This window comes from Schistocerca gregaria, chromosome 7, assembly GCF_023897955.1.
Source record: "Schistocerca gregaria isolate iqSchGreg1 chromosome 7, iqSchGreg1.2, whole genome shotgun sequence".
Lineage (NCBI taxonomy): Eukaryota > Metazoa > Arthropoda > Insecta > Orthoptera > Acrididae > Schistocerca > Schistocerca gregaria.
The window spans coordinates 89,771,287-89,797,010 of record NC_064926.1 but is presented as its reverse complement, the minus strand read 5'-3'; the positions used below and the strand labels follow the sequence as shown (position 1 = coordinate 89,797,010).

General features: G+C 39.2%; 1 protein-coding gene across 1 annotated transcript in view; it reads left to right on the top strand.

Moving 5' to 3' along the window:
* LOC126281292 (ras-specific guanine nucleotide-releasing factor 2-like) overlaps positions 1-25,724 on the top strand; it is a 1,771,818-nt gene that overhangs the window by 1,172,768 nt on the left and 573,326 nt on the right. The window contains exons 12-13 of the mRNA XM_049980119.1: positions 114-304; positions 9,419-9,568. Of these exons, the coding sequence (XP_049836076.1) occupies positions 114-304; positions 9,419-9,568 (341 nt within the window). The remainder of the gene's footprint in view (positions 1-113; positions 305-9,418; positions 9,569-25,724) is intronic.

Below are 25,724 nucleotides of genomic sequence, written 5' to 3'. Positions count from 1 at the left end.
TTTGTTATAGATTCAACAGAATAAGCAAATAACTCATATTTACTTGCTGTTTTTAAGTTGTTAGTTGTTTGTTTCTTGTAACTCATGTCATTCACAACATCAATAAATTTCAGAGTCGTCGGTGTGTTCCATGTCAAGCCAGTCAAGTGGTATTAGTGAGACCTCAGGCAGCAGTGTTCACTGGCACAATCGAGATTTCAAGATAATCCTGGATATGAAAACAGGCAACCAACAGCCAGTGACTGTACATTTGGTTGCCCCTAACATGCAGGAAAAGGCAGCATGGATTAGTGACATCAGCCAGGTCATTCATTCAAATATAGATGTTTCATCTGTTGCATAGCTGTTCAAAAAGAGTTCATTTCTGTATTACAAGTGCTGACACTGTGGTCTCCAGACATTGATTATTGTGTTATTAGTCTAAAAATGTTGTAATATCTGACCAAAATTATTCCCTTTATTTCAAAGTATTTTTGAGACCCTCATTATTTATTACAATGTTGATGTGGATTATTGTGTTGTGATTGCAATCTATTATTAATTCTTTCATTTTAATGTTTTCAAAGTGTAAAAAGTCATTACAAATGCCCGTGGCATACTTGTTTGTTTCCACCAGTAAGCCATTTTTATTAAAAATAAAGTTTATCCATCCCTTCTTTTTTGATGTACTTAGACTAGAGTCATGGCAGTGAAGTGGTGTGTATATGCTAGTCAGTCAAGAATCAATGTACTAAGACTGAGCGATGTGGATACATGACAGAACAACTATCATATTTGGACATATCTATGGCTACACTGAGACTGAAGTTACTTCATTTATTGGTTTATGAGTACGAACTATCCAGCATTACTGCAAGGAATGGAGTAGTATTCACAACTTTGTTACATGGCATAAGAATATTGTCCTTACCAACAGGGACCAGAGCCTTATCAGAGACAGTTGGTTTCAAATACAACAGGAATTATGACATTCAGTGAATGCATCTACATGTCAATCAGTTTCCAAGCAAACACTGCAAAGGGAGTTGCATGCAGTGCACATTTATACTCAGATACCTCACAAAAGGCCATCTCTCATGGTGTCACAAGAAAGGTTGCACATTTTCAAAGGGTCAAATGACATAGATACTAGATGGTTGCTGACTGGAGGGCTGTAGTGTGGGCTTATGAATCACCATACTGCATCGTTTCAAATGATGCAAGATGCTGAATGCACAGCCACGTTCACATGTTCACAGGGGTGCATGCATACATTCCTGGGGTTGGGGACTGGGGGGAATGTAGTGAGTCTGGGCTGACCAACCCTATGTACTGTCTCCACCCATCTCTCTTTTTACGTTTCCACTGTCTCCTCTCTCTTTTGCTCCCACTGCTACTGCTACTGTCTCCATCTATCTCTCTTTCTCATATACTGTCACTGGCCATCACTACCTCTACTTCTTTTGGCTGCCAATGCTGTTGTCTTCAACCATCTCTCTTTCTCTTTCACTGCCACTTTCTCTCTTCAGCCATCACTGTCTCCTTTCTCTTTCTCTCCCACTGACGATGTCTCCTCTTTGTTCTACTGCCACTGTCTCTATGCTACTCTCTTTCAGCACAGACAACATGAATATGTCCAATCAAAAAAATTTTTGGTAAGGAAGGCAGGATGACAATTGAGGCAATGGTTCTGAACTCTTTTGTCAGACTCTTGTAAGAGGGAGCCTATTCGCTTCTTTTATGCTGTGACAGAAGCATTTTGTAGCTAGTTCCCTTCTTCTCCCTTTTACAGCAGGGTCTGCTGCTTATATAAAACAAATTCTGCAGGTCAGTAAAGTTTTGACAGTTTATTTATATGCTTCCACATATTTTCACACTTTGAGAACATATAAACATCAAGTAAGTTCGCATATTATAAATTTAACGCAAAATTGTCTCCCATTCTACACAAGTTCACTTTACACTGTGTTACATAAAAATGCAAATTTTTAGGCAACACCTACAGAGTATCCAAAAATGCAGTGTTTGATCTGCAAGTACAAAGAACTTTGTATGACAATATAATTTTTTGTAAGGTGCTTATGCTGCCAGATGGTACTATCAAATAATTTCCAGGTCAAGTCAGACTGTATAGCATGAAGTGCCCACTGTACAGAGACAGTGAGTCATAAAGTTTTATTGATGAAAAAATGGTGATTAAAAATACAGTTTGGTGACTTCATAACCCTTGAAATGACCCCAGAACCCTGGCCATTTGTTCACTATGTCACTTAAAACAACATTTATGGCTCAGACTGGGTATTACATGCATACTTTATATGAATATATACGGTAATTTTGAACCTCGGGATCTTGGAAATGGAGAATGATATCAAAAAATGTTTATAGGTTCCCTGAGAACATATGGTAAAAATTCCAGTGATTTGCCATGAGGGGACATTATAGATGCATCACCACAGTAGGTACTTTTGATATCCAGAAATCATGTTTTTTTTTAGTTTTCCCAGGAAACATCAGTGAACAAATGGGGGTTTTATAAGCAACCTAAGATCCACCCTCGATGATATCTATTGCATAAGAATCAACTGAACAGCTCAGTTTTGCCTGGGCTAGAGTAAGTATGCAATGTTTAAATTTTGACACTGTACTGTGGGATAGCTACCGGATGGTCAGTCTTCTGACAGGTGTACCAATGGTCAATAGGCCAAGGTCTATCTGAAACACTTGACCCCTTATCTCTGTGAGCAATAGAACATGACATATAACCACCTAAATAATCACATTTTTTCATGTGACTTTTTGGAACATACTAGTACTGTGCACAGTTGTGCAAGGATCAGTTTAGCAGTGAAACATAAACAGTTAGAAAGAAAGAGGAAAGATATTTAGAAAGTTTTGAAGTGTGTCTATGGAGAAGAATGTTTAAGGTGAAGTGGATTGACTGACTTAAGAATGAAAATGTAATGAAGAAAAGAGGGGAAGAACAATGATAATGGAAGTGATCAGAAAGAAAAAAAAATCTTGGGTGGGACATACATAAAAAGACGATCGTGTGAAACCCAGCTCGCACTATTCATCCACAAGACTCAGAGGCCCATAGACACGGGTTCCCAGATAGATGCCGTGTTTCTTGACTTTTGCAAGGCGTTTGATACAGTTCCCCACAGTCGTTCAATGAACGAAGTATGAGCATATGGACTATCAGACCAATTGTGTGATTGGATTGAAGAGTTCCTAGATAACGGAACACAGCGTGTCATTCTCAATGGAGAGAAGTCTTCTGAAGTAAGAGTGAATTCAGGTGTGCCACAGGGGAGTGTCGTAGGGCCATTGCTATTCACATTATACATAAATGGCCTTGTAGATAACATTGGAAGTTCACTGAGGCTTTTTGCGGATGATGCTGTGATATATCGAAAGGTTGTAACAATGGAAAATTATACTGAAATGCAGGAGGATCTGCAGCGAATTGACGCATGGTGCAGGGAATGGCAATTGAATCTCAATGTAGACAAGTGTAATGTGCTGCAAATACATAGAAAGAAAGATCCCTTATCATTTAGCTACAATATAGCAGGTCAGCAACTGGAAGCAGTTAATTCCATAAATTATCTGGGAGTGCGCATTAGGAGTGATTTAAAATGGAATGATCATATAAAGTTGATCGTCAGTAAAGCAGATGCCAGACTGAGATTCATTGGAAGAATCCTAAGGAAATGCAATCCGAAAACAAAGGAAGTAGGTTAAAGTATGCTTGTTCACCCACTACTTGAATACTGCTCAGCACTGTGGGATCTGTACCAGATAGGGTTGATAGAAGAGATAGAGAAGATCCAACGGAGAGCAGTGCGCTTCATTACAGGATCATTTAGTAATCGTGAAAGCGTTACAGAGATGATAGGTAAACTTCAGTGAAAGACACCGCAGGAGAGACGCTCAGTAGCTCGATACGGGCTTTTGTTGAAGTTTCAAGAACATACCTTCACCGAGGAGTCAAGCAGTATATTGCTCCCTCCCACGTAGATCTCGCGAAGAGACCATGGAGACCATGAGGATAAAATCAGAGATTAGAGACGACACAGAGGCATACCGACAATCCTTCTTTCCACGAACAATATGAGACTGGAATAGAAGGGAGAACCGATAGAGGTACTCAAGGTGCCCTCTGCCACACACCGTCAGGTTGCTTGCGTAGTATGGATGTAGAAGTAGATGTACTGCTTAGGAATTGTCTGTGATAATGAATTATAAAGAGGAAAGTGGAAAAATGAGAGGAAGAGGTGGAACAGAATTTGAATGATGGATGATATTAAATGTAGATGAACCTACAAACAAATGGAGGAAAAAATGCTTTGAACAGTACATAATAGAGAACCTCCAGCTGTAACCTGTCATAAGATAGGTACACTAAAGAAGAACCTGGGCCACAAATGTAGTCTATTGACCCCTTTGACATCACCAGGAACTCTGTTGGATAATCGTGGAAAGTTCTCAGAGGCATTCTTGTACTAAATGATAAGCAGTCTGCTTTTCAGTGTACAGTCACAACTTGGAGGAGTTATTTCCTTGCACTTGTGCAGAGAATTGGTACATCTGCCAGGATTGGTTCTTATTTGGTTAAGAGCTGACCACATCTTGCGTAGCACTTCTTGGTCAATATGCATGACATCTTAAGTTGTTTTGTTGTAGCATTAATCTGATTCATGTATCTCCAGCAGTAATTAGTATTAAAGCCATTCCAAACTAACATCCTTGCAGTTTCCAGGGTGGGTGATGAGAATGAAGCCTTCCTCTCCTGATGATTGGCATGTCTGTGTGAGCAGGGAGGTGAGGATTTTCTGTAATTTTTTGTATGCCTGTACAATTGCATTTCCACCACGGAGATAAAGGTACTATGTGGCTAAGCAAGGGTAGCTAGAAAGTAGGCGTAGGTCTCATTGTACCAATTATAATATGCAAAGCATAGTATTTAACTTACACAGGTGTTACCCAGTAGATACACATATATAGCTGACAAAACGTACTGATTTGGTACAGCTGAGATGGAAAATGTTACAAAGTACATGCAGACATATGAATTAAAGTCAATAGAGAAACATAAGCACCAACCATGCTTCTAACCCGTACAAGGACACAGTTGTATTCAACTATCTTTATGAAGTTTTGACATGGTAAAGAAGATGCACATCTTACTTTCACAAAACTAGAAATAGTAATTTCTTCTCGTACCGATTTCCATGCACTTATTGGATGAATCTACTTTTCCATTCAGATGTGTAGGACATTGCACCCTATGCTTGGTGACTGAGAAAGCTGCAAATAGTCTTCAATGATGAAAGAAAAAAAATTCAGACATCCAAATATTATGCTATTCACTTCCGTCTACCTCACGCAAACTTTCTTTAGTATACTAAAGAGCAACATAAATGATGTTTTCAAGACAGTCTCTTAAATAGTGATTTTGCAGCATTATGATGGTCAAGGGAATAAGTGAAACTTGATGCTATATAGTAAAGTTTCATAAAAATATTTCGCTTTGTTTCCGTAAACAAGCAATAGTAATCACTTGGAATACTTTGTAGATATTGTCTTCAATTAATGTCTTAATTCATGAGAGGTCATCCGTTCTTTTGAAATACTGCTGAGTCATCCCTGTCTGCCAAACAAATGACATTTAACAGTACTCTTACTCTGTAAGACATAAAGCACAGTATGATAAATAAAAACACTACTTAATGACCAAATTCTGTTAATGAAAAATGTTCATACCATCAGTAAGTGAACTTATAGTTCCTCTCTTAAATACCACCAGTCCATTATGGTTAATGATTTCAGCTATGAAGACAAGTTGATTTCCATCAAATGATTACCATATTTTACAGACTATAAGTTGCACTTTTTTCTTTGCATAATTACCTTCAAAATTCAGGTGCAACTTATACTCAAAATTAGTATAAAAATATCCAGAATTTGTTTTAAAATTCCTGCCAGTCTTAAAAATGACCATATATTCAATGTCGTGGGCATGTGTGTTTGGCAACAATGTATTCAACTGGCAGCAGCAATTAACAGATGCAACAAACACGAGTTGTAGAGATTCACAAGCTTGCTAACACTGTCTCCTTCCCGCTCCACCATCATAAACCCAGAACACTGTCTAGCCTTTGATGCACCTTTGCAGTCTATGGTGCTAGTGAACTTGAATTGAAAGTGATTTGTATTATCAGTAACAGTACAATATTTTTGTTTGTAACTAGTTTTGTGATGTCAAAAAAAGAAGGTATTCTTATGATGTGGGTTATAAATTGAAAGTAATAGCATATGCAGAAGATCATGGAACAGAGCAGCTGAGCAGCATTTCAGGCCTCCAACAACAGAAAAAAACCATTTACGCTTGGCAGTCTAGTAAAGAAGAACTGCAAAAAATGAGGAAGGCTAAATGTGCAAATAGAGGACTGAATATAAAATGACCAAAACTAGAAAACGATGTATTCAAAGGGATCAAGGACACACTCAAAATGTCACTGGAATTAATACAAAAATGATTCAAATACATGTTTGTTTGTGCTACAGTGGAACCTAACATACTTTAAGGGCATGGTTGCACTTAGTACATGGACCAAAACCAAAATATCTTGGGAAGTTTCACAAGAGTATGAAGAGAAAATATTATCTTTTCATTGCTTTATTGTTCAACACTGAAAGGAAACCAGTGTGGGACTAAGCCAAATAGTGAATGTGGATGAAACTCCTCAGACATGTGTCAAGTAACAGAACTGTTGCCATGCAAGATACTAAAACTGTAACTATAAAAACAAGCGAAAATGAAAAAAGAAAGCACTACACTGTCATCCTTTCATGTTGTGCTGATGGTACTAAACTTAATCCAGTGATCATTTTCAAGCACAAAAAAATGGCAAAACCTTCTGAAATACTGCCAGGTGTTTTGTTCATGTATATGACAAGGGTAGGATGGATGAGGTTGGTATGAAATTGTGGATTAACAGAGAGTGGGAAAGAAGGAAAGGTGCTTTATTGAAAAGAGTTCTCTTCTTGTGGTAGATCAGTTCAGCTGTCATTTGAAAAATTATGTGAAAGAGAAATTCATCATCATCATCATCATCATTTAAGACTGGGGAAATACAGAGTTTCCCATTATTCCAGGAGGACTTACTTCACAATTGCAACCTCTATATGTGTAAATAAATAAACCATTTAAGGTGTAATCGGTGCGGAATGGAACAAATGGATGATGGATGAAACCCAACATGAATTCACACCAAAGGGAGCCTTAAGACAACATTCAACCAAACATCTGTGTCAGTGGATAAAACAGTCATGGCTTAGAGTGAGAGAAAACATTTTTGATAAATCTTTCAAGAAGTGGTATAAGTAACGCTCTCAACGGCAGTGATGACCATCTTACTAATGAGGTGGACAAAGATGACAATGAAGAGGAAGAAGAAGCAGAAGAAGAAAGTTCAGATGACAGTTTTCAGGAATTTTAAAGGTATATCATCTCTCTCTCTTCTTTGATATTAAAGTATTTCAATTGTAATGTAAAATGTGGTCAGGATTGTTTGGAAAAAGGTAAAGGATATCTAGTAAACTATTGGTGTCGCGCATATTCTGCACACTCATAAATTCAGCTTACATATACACTAACGATAATCAGAGTTGCTACGCAGGCAAAAATATTAGGAAAAATGGGTACAGTTTTGTTTGCAATTGTTTAATTACATTTTACAAACTCGCAACTAGCTCAAAGATAATCAGTAGTAGAATGAAACTATTACTGGTATTGCCTAATAAATTAATTGTTGCAAAGAGAGAGATGATGTAACCTCCTACGTAGTGTAAGGATTTGTTCTCATGATAAATAATTTCATTTGTATCACACTGCCTTCAGTTTGGTTAAGCATTTACTTGACAGAAATAAATTTAATTGCGAACTTAAAGAGACTGTGAAGCAAACCTAAGCCTTATTGCCTACTGCAGTTAAATTTATTTATGCAGTTTCATAAAAATTCTAATAAAATGAACTTTGCAAATACTAAAGCCTGAAAACTGTTTTCAGTATTCAAAGTATTTTTTGTGTTAACTTGAGGATGAAGCCCAATATTTAATATTTTAATTAAATTCCACATAATGGTCACCTGTGCACCATCGTGACAAAAGAAAGCCAGATGGGCAATCTTCTATAAACCCCATTCTAAATAATTATTTTCACTTAAATTTTTCCACAGGGAGGGAGAGGTTTTGAGTATCAGGAGAAATTTGCTTTTTATCATATATTGTAAGAGAAAATACATACATAAAATACTTAGTGTGTAGGAACAGCTAAGCAACTTAATTCTTCAATGGCAGAGACAAAAGTAGGCTTAGACCTTTGAACCAAGTCTTTATTTTTAACATTAATGAGATAGAATTTCCGTGGTTACAAAGAATGTCTTTAAATTGTATAGTTATTTTCTAATACTAAAATATGTATTTTATTGACATTTTTAACACAAAAATACCCTATTAATGAGTTGTAGGGTTTATAAGTATCTGTCATATTAGCAATGCTTTTTATTGGCAGAAAGACACTCAGTTTTGTACTTTTTTTACCCTTCACATTTACACATCTGGTACAGATCTAGTTTAATTTTTATAGGGCTACCCAGGAGACATCACAATGATTAGTTCTGTTGTATACTCAAAGAATTTTTTTTTAGTCTGGCTTTCTAATAATAAAAATGATAAAAATATAATTTAAAAGATACTTGAAACTTAAGGTGCATCTTATAGTCCATAGCATCTTATATTCTGTAAAATGTGATGGATAAAAGAGATTATACTTCTACAGAAAGCCAGAAGAAAAACAAATATGGAGCAGTTCCAAAAATTAATTAAAGTAAAGAAACCTACCAACATGCAACACGATTGGCACACTATTGGTAACACTTTTTGCTTGCTCCTCTGTGATCAGTGAAAGTTGGCTGACTTGGAGCTGCCACAGGATGTTAAAGATCACTGTCACCCTTAGCTACCTAACAGTGTTGTGCACCCTAACAATAAGCAGCCATTGTGAATATAATGTTGATTTATGGGCATTATATGGTGATTATTGATATCATTTACAAAAATTAGCAAGTAGACTGTATCTGGTCCTTCTAGCAACTCACCCAAACTTAATTAATCCATTACAAATTAATTTCCTTTATATGCTTCTATTTCTTTTATACTGCTCTGGGAAAAGGAGGCAGGGCCTGTCTCAGCAGGTGGTGTGCTATGAACTAATCTCAATGTTCCACACTCAGCCTCCTCGACTCAGGGGCCAAGTAGAAGTGTGCAATCAGTAAACAAACTTTCATACAATAAAGTAAATAAATCAGCTATATAACAAAATTAAAACAATTAAAAATCTCAAGTATTTCTAATGTATCTTACATTTCAGTGCATGGACAACGTTCATTTTAATGATCTCTTGCACAGTTCAATGTCAGACACATCTTCTGTCACAATGCCCCAGTCCATCAAGAATGATCCCAAATTATTCAAAGATGATGTTGACATTCGCTTCAGCCGAACTCTTAATTCATGCAAGGTAAGTGTGTTTTACTTTTTGTACATGTTATCAGTTTTGATAGTTACTAAAAATGATTTGTTGGTTTTTGTCTGTGCATTTGTATTCTGAAGAAGAACATAAGTTTTGGAGTTAATCTGTAGTCTTCATCTTCAGTCTCTTGTTTTTGTGTCTAACCATTGCTTGTTGCTTTTCCTATTCATTTATTGGTTGTTATCTGTTAAACTATTTCATTTAATATAAATGTTTTTATCTACCAATCACAGAAATGATAACACATGAAGAAGCAACCTTATTCGGAAAAGTGATAATAGGTATTAATGAGTCAGAGCACAAGCAGTCTATCTAACATGTCTCCTAGTTTCAACAGTTAGCAGATTATATGTGTACAATAGACATCAGCATTTACAGTATGTGAGACACAGTGTTTAAATAGAATGTTGTGAAGCATTATCGGTCATACAAAACTGCAGCAACATTTTTAATAATTTCCCTTTCTGTTTACCATATTTACCTGTTTATAAAATAAGGGTTTTCTTTCCCCAAACTACTGATTTGAAAAATATGGGGTTAACGTATACAGGATGAGTCAAAAAGGCCTTAACAACTTTGTAATGATATAGAAATTTATCGAGATAACTTCCAGCATTGGAAGGTGTGTCATTTTATCACAAACAACCTCAAGTTTCAAATAAAAGTGTCATTTTGGTTCGATGTGGATACCATTTGTGATGTGGCAAACATTCCTCCAGCAATCAATTTCTTCTCACACTTATTGCAACAAATTGAGTATAACTGTTACAGTGGTGGTTTAGATTCGATTTTTCAGGTCGGTTAAATTGTTTGGTAGGGGAGAAACATATACAGTCTTTCGTGACCTGGGAAGCGATTATCGAGGAAACCTTGAACCTCCATGGGGAGATGAGGTGGTACATTATCTTGCTGGTAGTAAACCATCCCTTCTTGGTCATCTGTGGCATTAATGTTCATTTCATAAAGCCAAAAAGCACAACGAGCACGCTCTGCACCATGCATTATGCTGGCGCTCATGGTGGTGGAATGGGGAACTGATGCACTATTTGAATAAAACCTGAGGTTCTTTGCTACAAAATGGCACATTTACCAACTCTCTTAAGTTACCTCAATAAAGTTCTGTATAATTCTAAAGTTGTTAAATCCTTTTTGTCTCACCCTGTATTTGCAGATTAAACTATTGCTGGTGAGTTAAAAATTTTATGTCGAGTACTATATTGATGTAGCATTGTCGTACAGTTACTGATTATGCTTTGCCAGTTGAAGTCACATGTCCACTCTAAACTGCGGAGATGGGAACTTGCACTCCAGCACATCCTTTCTTCCTGCCATCCCCTTGGACTGTTACACCAGTCCCTCTGAACTGCGGAGATGGGAACTTGCACTCCAGCACATCCTTTCATCCCGCCATCCCCCTGGACTGAACCTACGTTAAACAACCTCACTCCCATTTACTTTTCAGTCTTCTCCTCTTTCCCTTTCCTCTTTAGCCATTCATGCATCTTTTCATCCTACATCTTTATACTATACACCTCTTTACTTCTTTATGCATCCTCTTTGGTTTGAAGCTGGCACAGTACCTACAGTAGAATATCTTTGGCTTCCCTCTGACAACCATGCCTCCATCCTTGCTACCCTCCCTGTTTTCATTTCCCTGTTACTTCATAACCTGGGTTGTGAGTAACTAAATCCACTTTCCCTTCTTTCCTTTCTTTCCCCTCTCTCCTCCCTGATGAAGGAACATTTATTCCAAAAGCTAGGAACTTAAATTTTCGGTTGTTTTTTGTGTTTCTATCGGCTGTACTGAGCTGAGGTAAGTACTGGCCAGCCCTTCTATCTCTTTGTTAGTAAAAGCAGGTAATTTAGTTGACAAAGGAATCATGAATGAACTTTCAGGTAGAAAAACAGGTAAATGGGTGCGAATACAGATAGAGTAAGCCATGAAAGATTATAAGTAGCATGGTAACATCACAATAAGAACTGTTTGCTAGAAATCCACTGTTCGAGATTTCTATCCCATATGTCTGCAACTGGAAATTGTGTTTCTTAACAGTGAAGTGTTAATATTGTGGTAGCACTAGTAATGCGGCCGGGGGCCAGCACAGCAGCTGCCTCAGAGTGGCATGCGGCAGATGACTTCAACGTCGCTGCTTGCGCTGTATCACTGCACTATACAGCAAGTAAGCGGCGGGTCTAAGAATGAGAGGGCAATAAGGCATACTGATGTTGTTTATTGGGCTGACTGTACTTTGACCTCTCGATTACTTGCAGAATGGAAACTTCACATGTCTTTGGGGCTCATGCACCCGATGAATGTATTTGTGGTGTCACCACCAGACACCACACTTGCTAGGTGGTAGCCTTTAAATCGGCGCGGTCTGTTAGTATACTTTGGACCCACTTGTCGCTGCTATCAGTGATTGCATACCGAGTGCGGCCACACGGCAGGTCTAGTCTAGAGAGACTCCCTAGCACTCACCCCAGTTGTACAGCTGACTTTGCTAGCGATGGTTCACTGTCTACATACACTCTAATTTGCAGAGACAACAGTTTAGCATAGCCTTCAGCTACGTAATTTGCTACAACCTAGCAATGCCTCATATTCAGTTACTATAATTACTTCAAGAATGTATTCTGAACAGATAATATTGTGAAACATGTACTGTCAAGAGCGACGTTCCTCATTAATGGATTAAAGTTAAGTAACAAACTAATCACTTCCACTTTCTGAATTCTCATTCCTTGTCATGTTCCAGACCTCACGTCAGTATAGCTCTTCCCTCCTCACGCCAACCTACGTGAGCTAAAATGCGTGCATTTCGGCCTCCACTCGTAACATGGTGTTGGCTCTTCTGCTAACACAAAATTATTTATGTTGTTCAGAGTGAGAACTGACAAATACAAATGTCACAGAAGGGGTATAATATTACTGAATAAGAAGGATAGATGAGTGCAATTGATATGGGTCATTCAATGATGACCAACTAAACAATAATTATAAGGCATGTAATTATGGGTTCATGCACCCAGTGAATAGATAAGTTTGTCTACTAGGTTCGGGTTCCTGTTCTCAGACATGAAAATTTTGCCATTGAATGAGAACAAATTTGAGAACGAGAAGAGAAAAACAAAACTTGATGAGAATCTAGAAACTTCCACAGTGGTGACAGGAAGTGTAAGGGGTTGAGTTAGAAAAGACTAAGTGGTGCATAATTTCTGATGGGCTTTTCCTTTATGAAGGTAGAATGTATGGCGCATCATTGACATGACGGTATTGCCTACTTAACTGTTTAAATGACAGTACTGCGATTCCAAGATAGCTGCTACATACTTCTTCTTAAAACTCGACATCTCTCACAGAAGAAAACTTTGCTGTGCGACCAAATTTGCAATCTTCATCTTCTCACCATTTTGCGATTAAATTTGCTGTCCCTATAACTCCTTAGTGCTGGCCTCAACAGGCCCAGGTAGTTGCTTAAAACTCACATCTATCCTTGCGCATATCACAGTGTCTTGAGACACATCATACAGTTAAATACTACTGATTCAGTAGTCGGTGATCCTTCGGAAAATACACTGGAAGAACAGTGTCAAAGCAAGCACAGGTCTTGAACTGAGACTTCCACTTACTGGCTAGACGCGGTTTGCATCTGTTAGTGCTCGAACAGCTATCGTCAGAGAGGACAGAACACTGTTCTCCTGGACCCTTCTGCGACATGAAACATTAAAGTCTAGCTGTGTTAGTCCACATGGACTGAATAATTTTTCATTAGAATATGTCCAGATAGCAAACTCCAAAAGACGTTGTTCTATGGAAAGTTGAAAGATGAAAGTGGGTAGGAGGAACTATGCCAGTTTCCTCACGCAAGGTGCGTGTCCTTGCGGGTATTGTTCTGTTGAAAGTTAAAAGAGGAAAGTGAATAGGATGGACTATGTCATGAAATTGAAAAGTTAAGGAACAACATAGACAGCTAGGGGTCCGCATGATTACCGGTCACGTGACGCAGGGTGCATGCTCTTGCGGGTATTGTTCTCTGGTTTGCCTAACATACAAGATGTACGGCCAAAGTCTCCTGCCCTGTGGGGGTTAGTCACTCCATTTACATTATCTACAGTGGGAAGGCATGTGGCATGTCCCACCAAATAGGCATTCAGACACAAATGATATAAGGCATGATTACATCTTAGGCTACCCTTCCAAATAGTTTCTTACTTGGAGCATTATGAGTAAACACTTAAATAATGGGTGATAGTCAGAAACTTACTCTGCCAACAAATTAACACATGGATACACTAGGTTCATAGACACAAGTACTAAATTACTGGTGCTGGCAAAACTCTAGCAAAACTTTCTAAGTAATTGATAATAAAACATAGAAAAAATGATTAATTAAAATAGTACATAGACATAAGAAATTGGCAACCCATCGCAGTGACACAAGCAGTGGTGAAACTGCAATACAAGCGAAAGTACAAAATATCATTTCCCGTACACAAAACACCCTTTCATAGCAAGATAAGTGTAAGTATTCTCTGTTATCATTTTTATGCTATTGTCTATATCTCCATATTGATTGACATGTCTTTGGTATGTCTACCTACAGGTGTGCTGTCATTAAGTTGTGCCAATGTTATGAGTAATGTGGTGTAATAGTACAGTATCATGTTAATACTCCACTAGCAATGTTTTAGTTTAAGGTAGTTTGATATCGTCTTTGGTTTTCAGATCAATAATTGCCATTACCCTCCTTTATATTATTAAACATTTTGTGTGATATTTCCTGCATTATTAAGTACTCCTTGTCCTGTAACTACATAATGTGGGTTGTTGGCAGCCTCCTAACCAATTGTGCTGGGTTATTGTTGCTGTTCTGTTTATTAACTCTCTCACTTACCTGCTTCCTAATACTCATTAACACTGGTTTGACGATACTGGTTGCCTCTTGATGATGTCAACAAAACTTACCTGTCAGCAGTTAGGTTCTTGAATAAAATTAGAATCCATTATGTGTAGTGTGTATAGGAAGGAAGGTAATTCCCTTAATGTTGAAAATGTGCGTAAAGTTATTCAAAATATTCGTTGTATATTGGTTTTCATTTCCATGTTGAGAATGTGTTACTCGGGGTGCTGCAGATGCAGCAGGTGACGTGCTGGTATGATTGCAGAGTGCTGATATTACAGACTGGCTCTAACTGGTGCGAGAGCAGTACTGGTAGCCATGACCACAAGATCTGTCCTACTGACAAGCGTCGAGTGCTAAATAACTCTATAATAATTCTCTGCAAAGGGCAGGTTCAGTGATTATTTTGTAGTACTAATGGTGACTGTCAATGTAACTCGTATACCTAATGTCACAGATAGAGGCATAGATGACTTCTCAAGTAACTCTTTGTAGATCATGGGTTCAATGCTAGTAGGGGCTGTCTCTTTCTAAACTGAAGTGTACGGTCTTTCTATATTTTACTCTGGTTGTTACTCTGTTAAAGGTTACTTGTGTGGTGTTCAATTGGGGCTTTTATCTTTACTTTCTTTACAACTCCTGATTAGTATGTACATGAAAAACTCTCAATGATGCTGTGGCAACAAATTGAAAATTAATTTCAGTAGTAGTAGTAGTAGTATTAGTAGTATTAGCGAAGGTAAAAATGGTCGCATATAAGGTGGAGACATTTCGGGTACTTCTTGCTTTCACTAACATTGTTTACCACACAAGGCGACACAGTTCGGATGCTTCAGGGTTGCAGGGAGGTGGACTTTCTCAGCAGTCATTTCTTTTGCTTGGGGCTGGATACAAAGCAGATGGCTGGACCTGGCCCGATGGAAGGAGGGCGGTGGTGGAGGGTAGAATAGAGCCTTTGTGTGTGTGGGGGGCCGAGCAGCCTTCCTTGCTGTGCGCCGAGTCAAGTTCCTCTGCGCGGTCACTAAATTTCTCCCAGACTTAGCTTATGTTCTTCAAGACAGTTATTCATGAAGGATCTTCTTTTCAAGGATTTAACTCAATTGTTAAAGTTCATGGAACTATCATGAGTCATTTACTCACTTAGATACTCTGTTCTTCTAAACTGTAAGTAATTTATAAATTTTTATACTTCTGCATGAGTTCTGATGATGACTTGGCTCTCTCAAATATTGTTTACTTGAAACTTGGGGCTAATAACTTTTGAGAGTGACAGTTGGGTATGCAGTTAGAACTGTTATTCTGGATTCGTATTAACTCAGTTTTAGTCTACTTTACTTTATTTTATGATGGCATTTCAAACTTGATCCATTTGCCTGATGTGTTTCTCATATAGCGGTCACTTACAGAATAAATATCATGGCAAGAGCCGGCTTCCGTGACACCATATAGATCTATTTATTAACCATGAGGGTGGAAATACAACATAGTTGGGGACTGATTTGAGATCCCAATGTCTCCTATCTTGCTGGATTAGTCAGTGTTTACACACACAAAAAAACCTTTTTTTTCCTCTTTCTTGTTCTTTACTGAGAATTCAATTAGGTGACACGAATAGATTTCTATCCCTGGCTAAAACTAGTACAATCTGTAGGGCAATATTAGGCTGGTGTATTTATTTTTATAACTATCTTCTTGGATTTGCTGGCTACACTGCAACAGTATGAATGTATGAAAGCGAAGTGTGGGAGCTTATCCATGTGGCAGAGACATGTGGTCCATGGGGAGGAAGAGGAGGAGGGAGGGGTGGGGGCTGGAGTGTCTGTGCAGGAGGAAGACAAGAGGTCAGTCCAAGCAGCTAAGATGGGGTGGTGGGGAGAGTTGCAGACACTGCTTGCACCAGTGGCAGTGGTTGGAGCTGGGTACACGTTACAAAGCAACAAAGGGTGGAGGGGGGGGGGGGGGGGGAGGGGCGGCGTTCTAATGGCCGCTCACTTGGCGGGGAGGAGGGAGGGGAGTGAGGGTTGTTGCGTCACCAGGTGGCAGGGAGGTGCGAGGCTTGCGATTTGTAAACAAACTGTGGGCGGCAGTCTTGCCTAGCATTAACCACATGACTTTCTCTTTTGCAATTGATATAAAGAACCATGTACTATCATGAAAACTTACCTTGTTGTATCTCCAGTGGCATGTTAAGAAAACAATAAAATAGCACTTATGGAGGACTCCTTTTAATTTCAATTTATTGGCTGGTTAGCTTAGACGTATTGTTCTTTCCCTTGCAACAGTGTTATTACCAGTGTGTGAACGTTTAGCCTAAACATACATGTAGTGTAGTGTAGTGTATTTCAAATGGTAGGTAGAGGGCAGCATGTTGTCACTGATTCTATGCGAATGGCAGTTACAAATACGTGTTACACTACTGACCATTAAAATTGCTACACCAAAAAGAAATGCAGATGATACACGGGTATTCATTGGACAAATATATTATACTAGAACTGACATGTGATTACATTTTCATGCAATTTGGGTGCATAGATCCTGAGAAATCAGTACCCAGAACAACCACCTCTGGCCATAATAACGGCCTTGATGCGCCTGGGCATTGAGTCAAACAGACCTTGGATGGCATGTACAGGTACAGCTGCCCATGCAGCTTCAACATGATACCACAGTTCATCAAGAGTAGTGACTGGCGTATTGTGACGAGCCAGTTGCTCGGCCACCATTGACCAGATGTTTTCAGTTGGTGAGAGATCTGGAGAATGTGCTGGCCAGGGCAGCAGTTGAACGTTTTCTGTATCCAGAAAGGCCCGTACAGGACCTGAAACATGCGGTCGTGCATTATCCTGCTAAAATGTAGGGTTTTGCATGGATCAAATAAAGGGTGGAGCCACGGGTCGTAACACATCTGAAATGTAACGTCCACTGTTCAAAGTGCCATCAGTGCGAACAAGAGGTGACCGAGACATGTAACCAATGGCACCCCATACCATCATGTCGGGTGATACGCCAGTATGGCGATGACGCATACACGCTTCCAATGTGCATTCGCCACAATGTCGCCAAACACGGATGCGACCATCATGATGCTGTAAACAGAACCTGGATTCATCTGACAAAATGATGTTTTACCATTCGTGCACCCAGGTTTGTCGTTGAGTGCACCATCATAGGTGCTCCTGTCTGTGATGCACCGTCAAGGGTAACTGCAGCCATTTTCTCTGATCTGATTGTCCATGCTGCTGCAAACATCGTTGAACTGTTCGTGCAGATAGTTGTTGTCTTGCAAACGTCCCGGTCTGTTGACTCAGGGATTGAGATGTGGTTGCATGATCCATTACAGCCATGTGGATAAGATGCCTGTTATCTCGACTGCAAGTGATACAAGGCCCTTGGGATCCAGCACGGCATTCCGTAGTACCCTCCTGAACCCACCGATTCCATATTCTGCTAACAGTCATAGGATCTTGACCAAAACGAGCAGCAGTGTCGCGATACGATAAACCGAAATCGCGTTAGGCTATAATCCGACCTTTATCAAAGTCAGAAATGTGATGGTACATATTTCTTCTCCTTACACGAGGCATCACAACAACGTTTCACCAGGCAATGCTGGTCAACTGCTGTTTGTGTACGAGAAGTTGGTTGGAAACTTCCCTCATGTCAGCACGTTGTAGGTGTCGCCACAGGCGCCAACCTTGTGTGAATGCTCTGAAAAGCGAATCATTTGCATATCACAGCATCTTCTTCCTGTCGGTTAAATTTCGAGTCTGTAGCATGTCATCTTCATGGTGTAGCAATTTTAATGGCCAATAGTGTACTAACATGTTTTCATGGTAAAGCTTTAACAGCTGTTCATGTTCATCGTTCACTAAATCTACAGATGAAGTGTCATTCCATTTGACATATAAAAAATTAATAGATTCTTAGCTCTGCTTGTTCCAATGACACCGACAACTTTTCCCCTTCATTCCATTACTAATGAGTGTTTGTGTTTCCAGTTCTCTACCGCTACGACAGTGTTACTGGAGACAATAAGTGACGTAAAACAGATTGATTATAAAAAACTCTAATCCCTTTCTTTTAACATGTGATATCCTAAATTCTATTACAAATGGTTGCCAACAATTATGGATACTTACATATAAAATGCACAACTTAAATAAATACGTAGCAATGACGGCAGTTTCCTGTAAATTAATTCTCTTACTTCATTAAAGACTTTTCAGACTGAATACATGGCATGCAGGAACTAGTCCCTGGACCATAACCCATAGGGATGTCTTGACCTTAGAGCATACCTAGGCTGTGCTCTAGGCAGTTGTACTACTTTCTTTCTTTCCTTCCTGACTGGAGCTACTGGTCTAACAGTCTGTCAAGTGGAGGTGGCTCGGAATCCTTATACAACTTTAACCTGTCGAAATGAACGATAACTGTGCGTTCTGCTAACTGAATTTCTGCATTTAGCGGCAAAGTAAGCCGCATGATATGGTATGGTCCTTCATATGTAGGAGTAAACGCCTTTGTCCTTCCCTTCTTTATTACGAGGTTACACAACATCTCTAAGACACCTACCTTGCACTTGGGCATTTTTGCTTTCTGATTATTCCTTTTTAATCGCTGGGCCGTAGCTTTTGCGTTGTTCCCTCTTGCCTTCTTCCAGATGGCTTTTAAACGTCATGCCAAACTTTTCACATCTTAAGATTTAATTCCTGAGGGCAGTTTGTCAATCTCAAAAGGCGTACTCAATGGTCGGCCATATACTGCTTCATAAGGGGAGTATCCTGTGGCCTCATGGACACAGCTATGATATGCTGACGTGATGTGTTGAACGTACCTGTACCAGTCAGAGTCATTTTTATTGACATAGTATGAAAGTATGTGCGTAATGGAGCAGTGGACTCACTCTAAGCGTCCGTTCACTTTAGGGTGAAATGGTATCGTTCTCCACTTTTTAATTTGCAGGAGTCAACAGACTTCTGTAAATAATGCTGACATAAAATTCGTGCCTTATCTGTAAGTACAGCTTCAGGACTTCAATATGGCAACACTAGGTAGGGGACAAATGCTCAAGCTACAGTTTCTGCTGACATATCTGTTATGGGGACGAGAATTAAGAATCTGGAAAAATGATCTTGAGATCATGAGAGGTAATGCTTGAAATTTTGTATTCTTGGCACACTCTTGTTATTGTGGATCTTGGAATACTGAATTCCCTAATGATTTCTGTAATGGAAAATCCTGTGCATCTAGCTCCAACAACCATTCCATGTTCAAAGTCTGTTAATTCTCCTCAAGCAGCCATAACCATTTCAGAAACCAATTCAAATGAATCACCTGAGTACAAATGACAGCTCTGCCAATGCACTGCCCATTTATACCTTGTGTATGCAATGCTACTGCTATGTGCATTTCACTATCCCATGACTTTTATCATCTGAGAGTGCATTGTGTAATAATCCGAAAGGTGCCTACATTTCGGCAAGAACTTCCTTTCCTCTCGTATTACAAAAACAAAGATTTCATGCAGTGCTTGAAATGTGCCAACTTTCATATATTTGTAAAAGAGTTTTCTTGGCATAAGTGGAAGATACAAGAACATTAGCCTCATGGAGCAGAAGTAGGAGTGCTGTGTTGTGAAGATCAGAGTTTTCATGAATATACATGGCATGACATTGATTAAGTCTCATTATGTGCGAATACATGATTCAGTAAAGAAATACCACCTTTTTTCTTGTGGAGGCAACAGAAGCACATAGATTTGCCAATGTCTAGAAATGAAGGTTTGATTTGTGGAAAAGTTGATGGTAGGAGAAACATTGATGATGAGAATAAATAAAGAAATGAAGAAAAGAGAAAAAGAATACTACAGGTTCAGAGTGAATCATGTTAGCAAATGAAAAAGGTAATTAGTTGCAAAACCATGTAAGCACTGCACATGGACATTTAGTGAAATACATCACTGTAAGTAGACAACTCTTTTTTATTCTGCAGATGCATATAATATTAGAAACCAGTAATGTGCATGGTAAATTTAAGTATTTTTTGACAGTGGAATGAGTAGTATCAAGGAATACTATTTACATATAAATTATTTAGGATTAAAGAGGGCCACTCACAGAGTAGCAGAAGCATTGAGTTGTCGACAGGCACACTCAAGAGAGAAAGAAAACTTGCTAGATTTTGGGATCGATCCTTTCTCAAACTCAAGCTAGCGAATTTTCTTTCGCTTTTGTATGTGTGCTAGAAGCCTCTTTGGGTATGTGCTGCAGCAGGAGGGCACCAGTGTGCTACACTTTGAATATTCGGCCAACATCTGTGTGGGCTGCCCACCTGAGGCTGCCTGCAGTGGACCACATGACTTGTGCACACAGCGAGGCAACTGCAGTGTCTTCTAGTGGAACCCTCCTCTTTATAAGCACTGTGCAGCATGCACTCATTCTCATATTTTGTTCTTACTTATTGTTAGCAACTGCTTGTATCAGTACTTAGATTGTTTCTTTGTTTGTGTTTTATGTTCTCAACTGTTGTTCACTTCTGTGTGGAAGAAGTATAAACTTTGCTTCATTGTGGCTGTACTTTTGTTTTGTATCTTATATTACCACACAATTAGTAATGAGTGTGGTGTTCACTTCTGTGTGCTAAGTGTGCTAGATGTTCCTTCAGTTCTTCTGACTGTGGAGGCAGCAGTCAAATCTCTACTCAAGCAGCAGCAGTTTCTTGTGGTTGCTATAGTGCATTTGTTTGTTCCATGTTGTTGGCATACCCACCACCCTTCCCCCTTATGACAGTGCAGCTGGAGACTGGGAGGCTCATGAGAAGCAGCTTCGGCAATGCTTACTAGCATTTGATGTCAGTGATTCAAACATCTGTACAATTTTGTCCCTTTTTTGGATTCCACCTCAGATCTACCAGTTGTTATACCAGTTAGCCCCATTCTAGGAATCTGTGTTGCTTTCGCTTGAAAAAAATTTGCAGATTGTTGTAAAATTATCATCGTAAATGCAAGCAGTGCATTAAAGTTCTTTCATTGTCATAAACAGCCCCATCAGTCCTACTGGGCTGAACTCCACAGTCTCAATCACAAATGTCAATGGGTTACTGATTCTCATCATGATTTCTATGATGATTTTGTGGTCTGTGACACCATCATTTGTTTGGCTCCTGACAAGAAGGTGCATCAACATGCACTTCAGTTCAAGAATCCATGTTTGGCTGTAGTATTCAATAACACTAAATCATTCTTGGTATCTAATTTGTGCTGTGGGTTTGGTGTGACATTGCCGCAGTGACTCCTATTCGTGGTTGTTGGGCATCATCAGTTCTCATGGCGGGAGGGATAAGGGGAGAATGATGTGGCAGCCGTACAATCTTCGTGGCCTCTGTACTGCCCTGAGCAGTGAATTGCCAAAAAGCAACACCATAGTAATGACAGTGCTCTGTGCTGCTTTCTTGCTTGTACTACTTCTTGCTACATAACAGGGCCTTGTGCCCTAAGTGCTTGGCAACTTGCAACAGCTGTAGGAAAAAAAGGACATATAGTGCCTCTGTGTCATTCCCAGCCCCATCCTGTGGACATGGACATGGATGTGTGTCTCCAGTGCTTACAAATCATAACAAATTGTTTATCAAAGTGCCTGTGATGGACAAGTTGCGCAGACGACAAATGGACTTGGGTGCAACAGTGACTTGACTGAACTCAGAAACTTAAGTGGCTATGGAATCCCCAGCAGTGTCTCTGGTTACTCAATGTTTGGGGAGTTATCAAGAAGCAGCATATTCCAATTTTGAGGCTGTAACTACATATAAAGCAGTGGTTCATCCTTTGACTGTTCTGGTAGTTTATTTATTTGAATGCCTCACATGCAGTGTAAAAGTACAGGTATATAACATTAATACATGTATATAACAAGAATACAGAAAGATGAAACTACATATAAAACTAAATAATTGTCGATATCTAAGTTCCTAATCAAAATAAGAGTTGTATCATCTGCTTTCATGAGGTTCCTCCAATTTCCCTGATAGGAACACAAGGGACATTCATCTCTATTATGATTGACCTTATGGTTTAAAGCCCCATAGTCACAAACCAGAGACACTGCAGCACACCACTTGTAAAGTGAGTCTATACATCGGCCATGCCCAATGCAAGCTCTGTTCAATTTGACCCATAGTTTCCTGTCGAGTTTTGTGCCAGCAGTATCACAGTTATACTTTCAGAACCACTAATGCTCTTCAGATTGACAGTTCCAATCCACCAGTCTCTCACCTCGATATTACTGGCATCTAGCTGTTCAGCTTGTCATAATGGTGGGTTCCTTGCACGGAGTCTATTTCGTCATAGACTTAGTATGTCTTGCTGTACGGGTAATTCCAGGTTCTCCTGTGGCTTTCGGTATTCCCCTTGCAAGGCCCCACTTCTGCGGATTGTGGGTGGATAGAGTTGCTCAGCAAGGAGGCCAGTAAATCAGTGTTGGTAGGATTGTCCCAGTTATTAAGCACATAATGTGGTTCAAGTGGATGTTGATAAAGTTGATGTGGCAGCTGATCAGCAGAAATATCTATTGTTTGGCATAAATATCTATTGTTTATCATGGTGTTGATGAAGGTTCCAGTTCTTCAGCATCAAATTGTTCTTAGTAATTTGGTATATCATCCCTTCTCTCCAGACTGTCATATGCTGCGGTTAGGTCTACAAATGTGACAGATGTCTTCACATTTTCTTGGAAACTAACCTGTATGAAGTTGTCAGAGCTGGTGCCCAGTCACAACAACTTCTATGTGGCCTGAAACATGCTTGCTCAGCTGGGATTGCTCCAAAATGAAGCTGCTATTTCTATTACAAATGAGTCTCTCCAAGAGTTTATAAGTACAGCTGTAAAGGGAAATTAGTCTGAAAGTTTGAAAGTTAGAGTCTGGCCAGCTTGTGTACCTGGTTTCAAAATTGCCACTATTTTTGTTCCCTTTAGCTTGTTGGACAGTGATCCATTTTCTAGGATGTTTTTTATACCATTACCCACGTTTATCAGCAATTCCACTTGTATATTATCCAGACAAGGTACTTTACCATGTTTAGTTTGTTTCAAGGCCTCATCCAATTCAGTCAATGTAAATTGTGAAGTAGAGTGCCCAAACATGGGCACTGAGCTTTTAGAGATGTGAGTTCTCATTTTATTTTAGAAGTATGTTGTATTTCATAGGATTTTTTAGCTATGTGGTTAGTGATTTGGTTAGCTGTAATATCAGACTTCTGATCAAGTTTATTGGAGTCTCTGTCAGTTTTATGCAGAAGACTCCATGCTTTTCTACTTGAATGTTTGAAGTTTACATTTTCTACTGCCTCACACAATTGTACTCTCCGAGCTGTGTTGAGACTTTGGAGGTCACCAGTTTTGCTGTATTGTTCATTGGCTGTGTGGGAAATTAGGTATGACTTCTCAAGATATAGGTGTCATGTGCCCTCTGAAATTCAGGGATGCAAAGAAGAGATCCAGGTTGTAATCTCTTCGCCAAGTGGCTGATCCGAAATTTCCCAAATTCTTGGCTTCATAAACCAGATATAAATTTTTAATTTCAGCCCAGTTGTTGAACACAGTACTACATTCATTGTCACATGCATAGTTCCAATGTCTATGGTGACTATTAAAATCTCCAGCATAAATCGATGGGTGAGCAGTAATTGGCAGAACATCCAATGGCCATGGCACATTTGGTGGCTTGTAAATATTATTTATAATGGTCCCCACGACTTGTATTGAGACGTAATGGGTCTCATTTTCTGTATTTGTTGAAATGAGGTGAGAATGCTTGATATTGCTCCTAAAATAGGTGTTGACACTGTGCACACTGTGATATGCAGCACCCACAAGATCATAGCCATGGGTCCTACCGCTTTTATGCAGGTCTTCCATAGTTGGAGCTTGTGTTTCCTGGATTAGAACTACATCAAAATCATAATCTACAAGTAGTTTAGACAGGTATTGCTTTTAGCTCGGATAATGCCTTCTATGTTTAAATGGCACATTCTGACTGAAGGGTCAAGTCTTTTAATCAGTTTTACAAGTACAGCTACATTTACATAGATGATCCACAAGCCACTATATGATGCATGGCAGAGGGTACCCTGCATAACTACTTATCATTTCCATTTCTGTTCCACTTGCAAACAGAGCGAGGAAAAAATGACTGTTTATGTTCCTCTGTATGGGTCCTAATTTCTCATATCTTATCTTTGTGATCCTTACATCTAATGTATGTTGGCTGCAGTAGACTCATTCAGCAGTCAGCTTCAAATGCAAGTTCTTTAAATTTCCTCTGGCGTTTCTTGAAAAGAACATTGCCTTCTCTCTAGGGATTCCTTTTTGTGTTCCTGAAGCACCTCCGTAACACTTAAGTGTTGTTTGAATCTATTGGTAACAAATCTAGCAGCCTACCACTGAATTGCTTCATTGTCATCCTTCAGACTGACTCGATACAAATCCCAAACACTCGAGTGGTACTCAAAAATAGGTTGCATCAGCATCCTATAAGTAGTATCCTTTACAGGTGAATCACTCTTTCCTCTTCCAGTAAACTGAAGTTGACCATTCACTTTCCCTACCACAGTTCTCACTTAATCATTACACCTCATATCACTTTCCAGTGCTACACAAAGGTATTTAAATGACTTGACTGTGTCAAGCTGGACACCAGTAATACTGTATACGAATGTTACAGGTTTTATCTACCTACTTAGCCACATCAACTTACATTTCCCCACATTTAGTGCTAGCTGCCATTCATTACACTACTGGACATTTTGTCTAAATCGTCTTGTATCTTCCAATATCCACTCCAATTACCGTACACGACAGCATCACCAGCAAACAACTGCAGATTGCTGACCATCCTGTATACCAAATCATTTATGCATGTAGAGAGTGATTCTGAAGATGTCTATTTCTTAAGGTGATGGTAGTGGATGTGCTGAAACGGCAAACTTGTTTGGCCTGGATGCTTTGAGTGCTTTTGATTTTTCCATTTCAGATACTGTCTACCTCATTTCTGATTAGGTCCCTTACCAGTAGTGTTGTTGGGGGTCATACAGCTTATTACATTGAGTGAATGAAAAAATCCAGCTAATCAGCTTCACTTCAGTTATTTAAAAAATTCAGTTTATGCTCAGTCTGTCATTGACACCTACTCTTTGCCCTGTGCAGACTAGTTATTGGGTATAAACTAACTGGGGCCAGTTTTATTCC